Raw genomic sequence first — 12,336 nt, 5'->3', positions numbered from 1 at the left:
CTAAAATGCAATAGTTGCCCACATTTTTTACATAGGACAGACAGGAAGATCCTTTCATACAAGATATATTGAACATGTTAAAGCTATAACCAAACCCTACATTACATCAAATTACGCAGAACACATCATCAACATTAATCATGACTGCAATAATATGGAAACAGATATGGAAATTTTACACATCACACGAAAATGTTCACAGTTAAACATCTTACAACAATACGAAATATATAAACATACAATAACATACCCACAACTAATACTTAATACACAATTGAGTCATTCCACGTCAAATCGCACACAATAAAACACGATTTTCTCGGAAATGGTCGAATTTTTTTTAATGAATTCCAGACATCAAATAAGGAGACCCGTATTTTTTTTATTTTCACAATTATTAATTATTTGTGTAGTTATGAATATTTGAAGTTCCGCAAATTATGCGCGCACTGTTACATAAACTCGCTTGGAACTTTGTGTCTACATATAATTGAGATTTGCGGTTTGGCGCATTTGAAAGACGAAATACAACACTTTTTATTACTTTAGGCCCATCACAAATAAATTTAAAATTTGGCCTATTTTTTTAATCATTTCTTTTTCAAAGCAAAATTTCTATATTAAATAGCCAAGTTAAAAATCTGAAAAAAATATAGACTTGTTCGCTGATGTATTATCTGTAAACTACTGCATTTATAAATATGGGATCGGCACCCATACATTTGTAACAATTTATTTTCCGGAGGCATGCACGCGCTCGCGATGCCAAGCTAATGAACTGCTTGCAACCATAGGCTAGAAGGCTGCCCGTGGAAATTTCCCGTTGCATCTGATGTCACCATACTAATCATCAAATGATTAATACCTTAAGGAACAGTAAAAATCTTATCTAAAATTATTTTATTATTGTCAGCTCAGGGGGAAGCCCTTCACATTTTATACTGTAATATAGCCAAGTGTTTGATGATAGCAAGACTGGGTAAGGCAGTAAACTTTATGGCAGTAAACAGATGGCATGAGAGAAAAATAATCAGTTCGGGTTTGAATTTCGCGCAGTGACGTGACTTCTATACAACATGAGTGATGGTAAAGATCGCGTAATATATAACAAGTGTTTAAATCCATTTACCTTCCTAACCACGCTTTTAAAAAGAAATGTACACTAAGACGCGTAAGTCGCGACTTATTGATAAAGCTCAATTTAAAGGAGTCTTTGAGTGTGCAAATATGTGATTTGTTCCGTAAAAATCAATCAATTTCCGCATAGATCAGGTGAAATTATATGTGAAGCTGGTAGTTCTTGTGATATTAATAAACATGAATCAAATGAAAGTGCGGACAGAAAAAGTGATTATCTCGGTATTTCTTCTAGCAGTTATATGGATACAGTGCTAGAAATCAGTAATATTGAGGAATTAAACAAGAGTTTGATGTCAATAGAATCCCCTATCAAGAAAAGAAAGATACAACAAAACGATACCCCCGTGAAAAGTTTCAAAAGTAAAAGGCTCCCTAGCATGTTAAGTTTTTCATGTAGAAGATGCATCATCATCCATTCAAAAGTCAGCCATATTTTATTTTTGACGGAATGCAAAGTAAGTACAACCTGAAAATTACATAGTTATTGCAGTCTTTTCTGAAAATTATTCATTTGTAATACAAGATTCAATACAAGGTGTGCATTGGAACATATGCCAAGCCACAATACAGTGCAATTTTAATTTTATTTCCTACTTTATTTTATTTTATATTGTCTTATAGGCCTATTAATATTATATCTGAACTTTGACCGAACACGAGCGCTGCTCATTCGGTCTCAAATTTTGTTAATACTACTGCATCTCCTTTTTTATATTTATTGTATTATTTTATTTCTATTTCTCTTATTTGTAATTATATTCTTTATTCTGTATATTTAAATAAATAAATAAACCCGTTCGTAGTATATTTCAATGGAGATACAGAAATTCGTTACAAAAGTAATCTCATCTCAGAAACTATGAAACATGACACCGACCCTTTTTACTTTTTTCAATCCGAAGCAATCAATTTCTTAAAGCAAGAATTCAACGATATGAAAAAAATCATCTACTTTTTCAATGGATTAAGTTCACAAGAAAAAAAAAATTAAAAATAATTGCATGAAGACGTTTATGGAACTAGTGCTGAATGACACTTCTTTGCAATGTCGCATGGTAAAGGTCCATGTGTTGGCATTGGAGATACTGTTAAAAGACTTGCCACGAGAGTTAGCCTACACAAGATCCTATAACAACACAAAAAAAACTGTTTGATTAGTCACAAAAAACATTTCTAACGTGTCATTTATATTTTGTCCATTCAATAAGCACAAAAACCACACTGAAAATTTGCAGGCCAAATACCACAATCTAAAACCAATAACTGGTACATTAAAATTATATTCTTTCATTCCATTGTCAAAAACTGAAGATTTAGTAAAACAATTTTCTTTCAAGAAAGAAGGTAGGCGAATGAAAATTTAAAATGTGAAAGAAAAGAAACATTTAAAAAGCATAATGTACAATTATTTGAAGATATCATAATAAGTAAATTAGCAGTGTTTCCTCGAGTAACTTGATCCGTACTGGGTGTAATGTTGCAACGTTCAGTCAATTATCCAGCGCCGATAAACCTCTTAGCGCGCTTTAACACTTCCCGTCAACTGCTGCTGTGCCCACAGCTACACATTCTGTCATAAGTAATTAAATTTCCATTAAACTATTGGAGATCCCATTCTGATTTTTTCTGAAATTATTAAGAATACTTCAGTGCACCTAGTAGGCATTTTTTTTAGATTTTTAATAGGGCTATTTCACATTGATGTATAGGTTTTAAAAATTGAATTAAAAAAAAAATATTTGAAATAATGATATTAAAATTAGTTAGTAAATATTTAATAAAAGACAGTACTTTAAGCTTTTAAATGCATTTTTCAAAAAAAAAATTTAACATCAATATCGTCAGAAATATGACGCTTTAAATGTTGCATTGTGGACTTAGGAGGAAATAAAAATACACTTGTTGGTTTATGAGACCCATAGAGTTGGTAAAAAAAATATAAACGCAATCAGAAATATGAAGATCAAAATTTGTATAATTTTGTGCGATTTGACGTGGAATGACTCAATTATAGTTCAATACCCACACATTATTCGATGTCATGATACGTCATAACACACAAACAACCAGCCCCCGCCATAAGAGCAACACACCCCACCCCTACAACCGACAAATGCACATCGCAGAATTCAAGATCAACAGTAGTTCAGGAGTCACTGATGAAGACCTAACATCACGTCGAAACAAGCCGTCTGTCCAAGGTATATACCTTTTTTAAAAATTCTAACTTTTTTTAACGTGTGACAACAATTTTATGTTTTTAATTTCCGTTCATTAGATTTAATTTTGCTTGACAGTTGGATTTAATCTTGCGATTTTTGTTTTGTGCAAAATTCGGTCAAGACTTAATGAAGAGACATCTGGAAGAAAGTATTTTTGGCCATTTTCATCAATAAATCCCTTAGCTATGAGGTAAAAGGGTAAGAACAGTAATATCCTATTTCTTTTACATCTTGATTATAGGCCTTGAGCTATATTGACGATTTGACGACGCCGTTAAATGTACAATTTCCTGTATTAAAATTATTATGGTATAGTACCTTATTCACTGGCGATTGTTAATTCAAATTTGAACGAAATGAATAATTTGTTTGTATTCTTTAACAGACACATGAATTTCTTTCCGAGGAAACTCCATAGGACCTTATTCTTTCTTCCTCTTTTTTGATTACATTACAGCATTATCACTCATATTATAACATTATCACGATAAAAAAAAACAAACTATTGTTTACAAAGGTCCTGAGACATTCACTGAAGCATTCTTTAGTAACAACACATACTCAATTACTGTATATCTGGAAACGGTGATGATCCTAGCTACGTCTCTGTATGCGATTTAGGATTACTTTCAGGTTCCATTATATTTCACCGTTCTATATTAAAATAAAGGATGTTACATAGCACACTTTAAGTGAGGTGACTGATTGCCGACACACTTTACTGAATGCCCACGATATCGCGACACACAGTAATAATAATAATAATAATAATAATAATAATAATAATAATAATAATAATAATAATAATAACCGATGTTTCTCTTCTGGAGAAAAAAGTGGTGAAACTGTGTAGAATATTTTATAGCGGTCAGGAAGATGATTACTGTTCACTTCACTGGAACTCGGTCATTTTTAATCTCCTGTTCTTCCAACTAATACATTGAAGGTCTTATTGGAATTCAAAGAAAAATTATATTAAAACATAGTTCCAGGATCGAAAATTCATGTTTATTCTTCTCTCTCTCTCTCTCTCTCTCTATATATATATATATATATATATATATATATATATATATATCCGATCAATTTTATGCCCCAAAAGAAATATATCGTCTATACGTTCGTTATATTAAACTTTAAGAGCTTTTCACAGTATTGTTAAATTAATGTTGTGGATCAGTTCTTAACATTGTTCAAATGTTCCCCCAATGTGCCCCACATGACTTTATCAACTACGATCATTCATTAAAACCAAGAAGTAAATATTAGATATTTACAATTATTTTCGAAGACTGAATTTGTTAGGTTCTAATATAACATAATGAAACGACAATTATTTTCGAAGACTGAATTTATTAGGCTCTAATATAATATAATGAAACTAATTTTTGAAACCTTCATGATGTCAGAATATACTTAAGAAGTTGAAAAAAAAAAAAAACTTTCTAAACTCTTCAACAAAAATGCACCCACTGAGTTCAAGACCATAAGTTAAATAGAAGGATAATAGCAGCCAGTAAGTACATGAGAATGCCTGCCTTCTGCTGTCAGTACTGGGCACTTCATGAGATTTATCAAGAGGAATATAATATATATAGTCCTCTTGGAGAATTATGTGTTGAGATGATAAATTCAATCTGTTCCAATGTGTCACCTTCGCCCCTATTATTATGTGAGATTTGTTGGAGAAACTGAAATCATCGTTATTCTCTCTCTCATATTACAGGGCATTTACAAACTATGGCGGTGTTTTTCATTCACACAGGACAATTTTGGTATACAGGTAAGAATATGTAATTAGGGCGGGTCGGGTAGTCATACAGCTCTGAAAGTGATCACATCCGATTTCCCCTATTCCATACTAAAAAGCCTACGCATTTCCAAGGTAATTGACATTGGTAGCGATACAAATGTGTAATATACGTTTAAAGTGGAGGGTGGATGCTTTGCCTTCAGTCTTTTCAGCAATATGGGCAGAAACTAATAATACTAAAAATAAATAATAACAGTGAAGGAAAGAAGATGAAATTACAGCCGTTATGAATCATCATGGCTGATCACTTCACGGCCATCTGGAAGAAACTTTGTTAAAGGATTTTGTCAGCCCTGACCTGACCGTATAGCATAATTGAGGTAGTGAAGGAAACAATTTTAACCGCCGGCCGACATAGTCCTATGAAATGATGTCTTATTACTCCGAGGAATATGTGGGCGAGGGACATGTCGTCACATGTGAGGTGAAATTTGAGGAAGATCCCGTGCCAATATCGTCCACTGTATGGAAACGTGAACCTGAGGTAAGTGGAGCACAAGGAATGCACTGCTTGGTTCTTTTAGGGTGCTATTCATAGACATTTCGCAGCACGCGCTACAAGCGCTATCCACTGGTTACTTGTACAGAATTAAAATCATATCCTATCAACACTGGGTTATGAATACGAAAAACGCTGATCATCCAACGAAAGCCCGCGCTAAAAATGTCTATGAATACGGTCCTTAGTATTTATCTCATATTTTGATTCCAAGGACATTACCTCTTTACAACAGTAGGACATTACCTCTTTACAACAGTACTTGAAGTGCCTTTCACTCTATAGGGAAGACCAGGTAACTTGATACCCTAAGGGTGAAACCTAACCATTTTTCCCCCATTACTACAAATGCTAGTGGATTATGGTGATTTTCTAGTTTGAAGGTTGAATTTTCTTTTGCCAACTTCGTTTCGAATTTCGATACTGACAAATACTATAAGTGGTAGTGATTTTGTAACTGGTATGTTGGCAGCTGAGGCAAATATCGACAATATTTGCCGGTACTGGAGTTCCATGAAATTAAAATTGTACTAGATTTCTCAGCCGGTTACTGGAAGATAGTGAAATTCGAACTTATTAATAATTAATTAATATTAGTATTAATATTAATACATAATAGTTATTTTATGTGTTGCGTTGTGGTTATAATTCAAGAATAGTCAGATAAGTACGAATAAGTATAATATATTTGGGCGTGATAATGCACGTGGGTAATGGATAGAAATATTATTTCAAATTTTAATGAATTTCTTTCGTGTTTAGATTTTTATTACTATGTCAAAAAAATGAAATAGTGTTGCAGTGACTCCTCCAAGGAAGAAAATGTGTGGCATTCAGAGTACGCTTCAGAAATCTGTAGTTCACGTGTATAATGAGTTGAAGAAAGAAGATAATGAAGAAGGAATTATGCTAACGGAGACAGCAATTACAACCAGAATAGGAAAATTATTAGGAGTAAGTATTCTTAAGCATACATTTCAAAGTGGTATTCAGTTTTAGGAGTTTGCACTAATAATTTCATGATTGTGGTCAAACAAAACCAATTTTTAGGTTAGGCCTAGATCTTTAATAAAGTCAGTGATTTTCATATTGCCAAACCAAATACATTTAAGATACTGTAATACTGCAGTAGGTGATAGCTTAAATACATTTACAAATTAGACGAACAAATAATCAAACAGCACGAAAGTAAATTTCCAGTTTTCTCTTTTGGTATTAAATTAACCGTTCAGATCACAATTTACATGCCACATCGGCCGAAGAAAATACAAGTCATATTGTAATTATTAACTTGATATTGCAGCAAATATTACATGAATGTTGGCCTGTTATGGTGCTTAAAAATAATTCAGTTTTATATAATAACTATATAACATACTCTATAAAGCATAGGAACGTTGACTCTGGCTGAATAATTTATTAATGACTGGTCTAAGTAATATTAAATATGGTGTTTCTTCAGAAAAGCTACCCCACCCAAAGTACTTGTTAAGATATAACACTCGAGAGGACGAGGACGCACTACTGGGAAACTAACCATTTCTCTTCGTCCTGGACCTCTCGCATGTTATATTGGTAATTAGTAACAAGTTTGAGGGAGGGACTACAACAATGCATTAGAATATACAGGTAAGTGTCAAAGGATTTTTGTGCTGAAAGTATTTGTGGCTGTGCACTAAAACCACGTGTTCATCACTATGTAAATATCACAGAAATCAATTAAACAAAATAAAATTATGCCTTCTTTGGTGTAGCTTTTCTGGAGAATTACCTAAATATTAGCCTACTTAAACCTATCGTAGACCCAACCTAACATGTTGATCATTTTCTATTCATATAGCTGTAAATGTTGGTATCATGCATGAATTTTATGATATAACAATTTTTAGAAGTGTTAAGTTTTTGTTTGTTATTACAGCTTGGCTTTACTACAGCCACGAAAGTGATAAATTCACACAAGGGGACCCCACTCGTGACACCAGGAAAACATAGATTACGTAAACATCCAGTGACTGATGCTGATGATTTTACGAAAGATGCAATTGCGAGATTTATTTATGACAAGTTACATAAAGGTAGAGAAGTTACAGGAATTATTGTGTTGATTTATGCAATGTAATTCTGATATTAGTCATAGGCCTATGTATAAAAATATGGCATAATTTTCATTTACTGTTACAGGGGAAGTACTAATAGCAGCAAAAGTTCTGGAACATATGAATGATGATTATGAAACATATTTATTTAGAGTATCCTTATCATCGGTGAAAAAAATTTTGAAAGAGATAAAATTTCTATGGAGCAAAGGGGATCCTTATACACATGTATCAGAAAGTGCTGTTATTCGTTTTTAAGAGAATATATAAGGAATGTGGAGCGTGAGAACCCTAAACCCGTAGTATTCTTGGATGAGACTTGGATTTTTATGAATGGTAAATTTCAATGTATTGTGAGACATAGAGTGATTGAATTTTTTACTAACAAATAGGTTAACACTTATGTGCAATTGATATAGGCTACTAGTAATGAATTCAGGTGGGAACAACATGTTTTGCAATTAATAGTTTCATATTATAACTAGAGGTTAGTTATAAAATTCTTGAACGGTTTTCCTGTCTTTAAAATTTTTGTGTCTCTTAGAGTGTCAATGTGAATTGCTTTTCTCTCTCTGTTTTTTTAAGTATGATCACCCACTTATTCATGAAATAAACCAGGTGAAGTTTCCAGTGACATGAATGGTGTTATTCATAGACCAACAAATGAGGGTGGAAGATTAGATGCCGGAACGAAAGGTGGATTTATACTCGGTAAGTTATATTGATTTATATTTTACATAAATTTGGCAAGAGTAATTTTTTAAATCAGGGTACAAAAATATAAAAATTGGTGATTAAATAAAAACGTGGGAAAGCCTTTCACCAAAGAGGATCTCATGTCATGTTATGTTATGTTTTATTTTCTTTATTTAAATGCTGTGAATTCATGTGACGTAATTATATGCCCAGGTATAATTTTTATTGCAGGTGCTGATTTAATTTTTTCATGCAATTGAAAGAAAAGTCAGGACTACCATAGTGCTATGAATAGCCCTGTAGTTGAGAAGTGGGTGCAAACACAGTTGTTGACCTGAGAACATTAGGGCAATGCGTTATTGTCATGGATAGTGCTGCATATCATAGCAGACTTGTGAAAAATCAGCCAACAACAAAATGGACGAAAGAACAGCTACTGGTGATTGCAACTGAATATAATAGATTTGTTGTACTAAATGATAAGAGTTGATGGTGTGAAATCACCTTTTGATATTACATTGCAATATTAATTTCCATACTTTACAGTCATTATTATTATTATTATTATTATTATTATTATTATTATTATCATTACTACTACTACTACTACTTTTAGATGCTACTTTTTTCTTTCAGGTGAAATTGAATCTACATAAGAATCCTAAAACAACAGAGCCTTGCCAATTACTGTTCTGAAGCGGCCTTGTCTTATGTGTTGTGTCTATATACAATTAATTCTTTCAGTTTTTTTCCCCTTTAATGTAATGAAGTTGTTGGTTGATTGATACCAAGTGTTCAGCAGTTAATGTCATTTGTTATCTTGCACTCCAATATTTAACCAGATGATTGAAAGCTGTGTAAAGTTAAACAGTCAAGACAATGATCCATATCTTCATTGAGATTTCAGAAATGGCATGGGGAGATTCTGAAATATCAGTTCTTTGTAAATATTTGAGACAATCATGGCCTGTGATAATATGAGTACTGCCACTGTAGATTTTCATAGAAGTTCAGTTATTAAATTAGGTGTATTATTTTTACTATGTATTGTACTATATTTTTGTTTCGCTTAATTGATGAATTATATATGCTGTAAATTGAATAGTAGACTGTAGGTCTATAGCTTAACTGATGAATTGTATGTGCTGTAAATTAAATAGTAGGCTGTATACCACAAGTGATGAATTGTTTATGCTTGTAATGTGAAGTAATTTGCATGATATTTATTATCAGTTTCTGCATATTTCAACTGATTGAATTGTTTATACTTTTAAATTGAATTAACTTGCTTGCTATGTATTATATTTTATAGCTTAACTGATGAATAATTGTTTAGGTTTGTCAATTTAATAATCTGAGTGCCATGTACTTCATATTTTTAGTGGAGCTACCAATGTAGCTTAGTCGGTAGACTCGTTGGCCTGCAAATTCAGAGCTGCACTCGAGGGTAGTTTGGATCCCCCATTTGGTCTGATTAGTTGGTTTCTTCTGAGGATTTTCCTCCTTCGTGGAGTGGATGCCGGATGGCCTATTGCAATTTTTTCATTTGCTTTAGAATCATTCCGATTTTTGTTACCACATTGTCATGTTCTGATCTTGTTATTCTTTTAACAGTGTGGTAAGATGCAGGTATAGATAACCTTACAGTAATTTTGCTACCTTTCAGCTACCACATTACCTCCCACTCCATAAAGTTCATGGATCCACGGAAGTACCAGTCGTCGATGTAATTCGACCATTTTGCTTAAAATATTAAAACACTGTAAAATATTGAGATTTCATGCTGTTACGTCCATTACTGCAGCAAGAACATCTGATTTTGAATCTGATAGTATGACAGCCTTCTCAGATTTATGAAGTCGATACTGGAGATTTTGTAAGCTTAAAAGTGTATCTAAATTTTCACTATCAAAATTAGTCAGTGTTTGAAGTTAGTTAGTTAGTTAGTGGCGTTTAAAAAGGTTGCGTCAGCTACTATGGCTATTTGCGCCCTTATCTAAAATCTTTCACTAAACACAAACACAATACAATAACCAGAATGTTTAAAAGAACTAAAAAGCATTGTCACGGTTAAAATGGGGCAAACAAGTGTTTGAATATAATTCCCTGTAAAAGGGAATATACTGGTATTGTACTACAAACCACTACATCTATGGCTTGGTAAACAGGATCCATCTATAAAAAATACTGTATGTAGTCACTCACTGACCAGATCATTTATCGTTTCTAATGATTTTTAAAATGTCTGGAGAAGTATCACATTTCTTAACATCATCTGTTAAAGTTAACTTATATACTATTAATTTTGAAATAACTTGGGATTGTGTTTTATTAGTAAAGTTTCCCTTAATTGAGCAAGTTTGAGTTCTCCAAGTAGAGTCAAAAAGTCTGTTGGGATTTTGGCTCAGTTTATTAATATTTGTGGACTGTGATTTTTTGTTCTAGACAACCATATTATCTGCAAATGATGAGATTATCATAAGATCTATTTCTTTAGTTAGACCATCGACATTAATATTGGAAAATGTATTCCTGAAAACAACAATGTGGGTAGCCCAGATGAATCTGTCTCTATTTACATATTTGTGACAATGAATCAAATAATCAAGTCACTGACCCAGTGTAACACTTTATCATGGACACCCTAAGTTTGCAATTTCTTAAGTGATTTATATCTACAGAGCCATATGATCCTTGAAAATAAATTAAAATTGTTAAGTTGTTTTGTTTTCTGTTTAAAATATCTTTAATATCTTGACTAAAATTTAAAATCTGTCCATTTGTTGATTGCAATTCTCTAAAGTCAACCCAATAAAATGAAAGTTAGTTACTAGATTCCAGGAACCAATTCAATCTATGAAATCATCTCTTCCATAATTTTGGCTATCATACTAGTAAGTGGTATCTGTCGATAACTCGAAAAGATATTAGTTGAATAATTGCTTTTCAAAATTGATGTTATGATAGATTTTCTCCAGACAGATATTGTATTTTAGATGAGATTACAAGATAAAAGTAGTGAGTTTGCTTGTTTGCCAACATGTTTAAGAAAATCAGCATGTGTATTGTCTGGACATGGAGATGTTTTGGGTCTTATGTTATTAAATTAATAGTAATATTCAGTTCTTGATTAAATATTGTTATATAAGGTAGATAGTAGATTTAATATTTCTTTCAGTTTTTCCTTAATAGTCTGACGTACACAGATAAAACTAACAACCACACCACCAACTAATCTAATAGAAATTGAAATATAATTAAATGTAGAAGAAGTAATTAAAATTATTAATACACGTAATAAACCATAACCCCCTAATTTCAACAATATACTATTTTATTCCCTTTTACAGCTTGTAGATAATTATTAATTATAGTTATTACTTATTAGCATAATATTTATTGAACTTATTGGCTATTTCACTTCGTTTGAAAGATGTTATTGTGTACAAAAAGCATTTTTTGATGATCGTTTCATGCTGTATGTTGTGTATAAATCTATGATTTCTGGCCATCTGTTCTGTGTAATCCATCTTTTGTATAGAATTAATAAAATATTCTTTTGGTAGTAATTATTTTATTAATTGAGTATTTAATTTTCACGAGCTCACATTTCTTGAATAATTTGTTTTTTCTTATTTAAATTTAGGACACAAGAGCCAAAAAGAGACTTCACAGTTATGTATCATACATTTTTTCAATGACAGACTTGGAGTTGCAGAAATAATAAGTGTAAGTGTAGCATTATTAAGCAATTTACAAACAAATGAAATCTTTAAAAAGGTATCTAGAAGTGAAATTACTTATGGCTTTTAAGGACCAAAATTATTTTTGTAAGTTGATTTATTATTATTTCAGTTTTAGCCTAGTTGT

The 12,336-nt window shown here is 32.0% G+C and overlaps 1 protein-coding gene and 2 long non-coding RNA genes across 3 annotated transcripts in view; all 3 read left to right on the top strand.

Moving 5' to 3' along the window:
- The first annotated feature begins 5,156 nt into the window (after nt 1-5,156).
- LOC138691516 (zinc finger protein 235-like) overlaps nt 5,157-12,336 on the top strand; it is a 29,169-nt gene continuing 21,989 nt past the window's right edge. The window contains exon 1 of the mRNA XM_069813516.1: nt 5,157-5,659. Coding sequence (XP_069669617.1) covers nt 5,543-5,659 — 117 coding nt within the window. The 5' untranslated portion in view covers nt 5,157-5,542. The remainder of the gene's footprint in view (nt 5,660-12,336) is intronic.
- On the top strand, nt 6,361-8,010 carry LOC138691503 (uncharacterized). The gene is made up of 3 exons (XR_011329889.1): nt 6,361-6,628; nt 7,593-7,749; nt 7,856-8,010. It is a non-coding gene; the product is annotated as an uncharacterized lncRNA (long non-coding RNA).
- LOC138691502 (uncharacterized) lies at nt 8,007-11,988 on the top strand. Its single transcript, XR_011329888.1, has 4 exons — nt 8,007-8,106; nt 8,356-8,481; nt 8,698-8,905; nt 9,103-11,988. It is a non-coding gene; the product is annotated as an uncharacterized lncRNA (long non-coding RNA).

The sequence above is a fragment of the Periplaneta americana genome, chromosome 16, assembly GCF_040183065.1.
Source record: "Periplaneta americana isolate PAMFEO1 chromosome 16, P.americana_PAMFEO1_priV1, whole genome shotgun sequence".
Taxonomy (NCBI): Eukaryota; Metazoa; Arthropoda; class Insecta; order Blattodea; family Blattidae; genus Periplaneta; species Periplaneta americana.
Note: the sequence above shows the minus strand (reverse complement) of the source record. Positions and strands in the feature narration are given on the sequence as shown.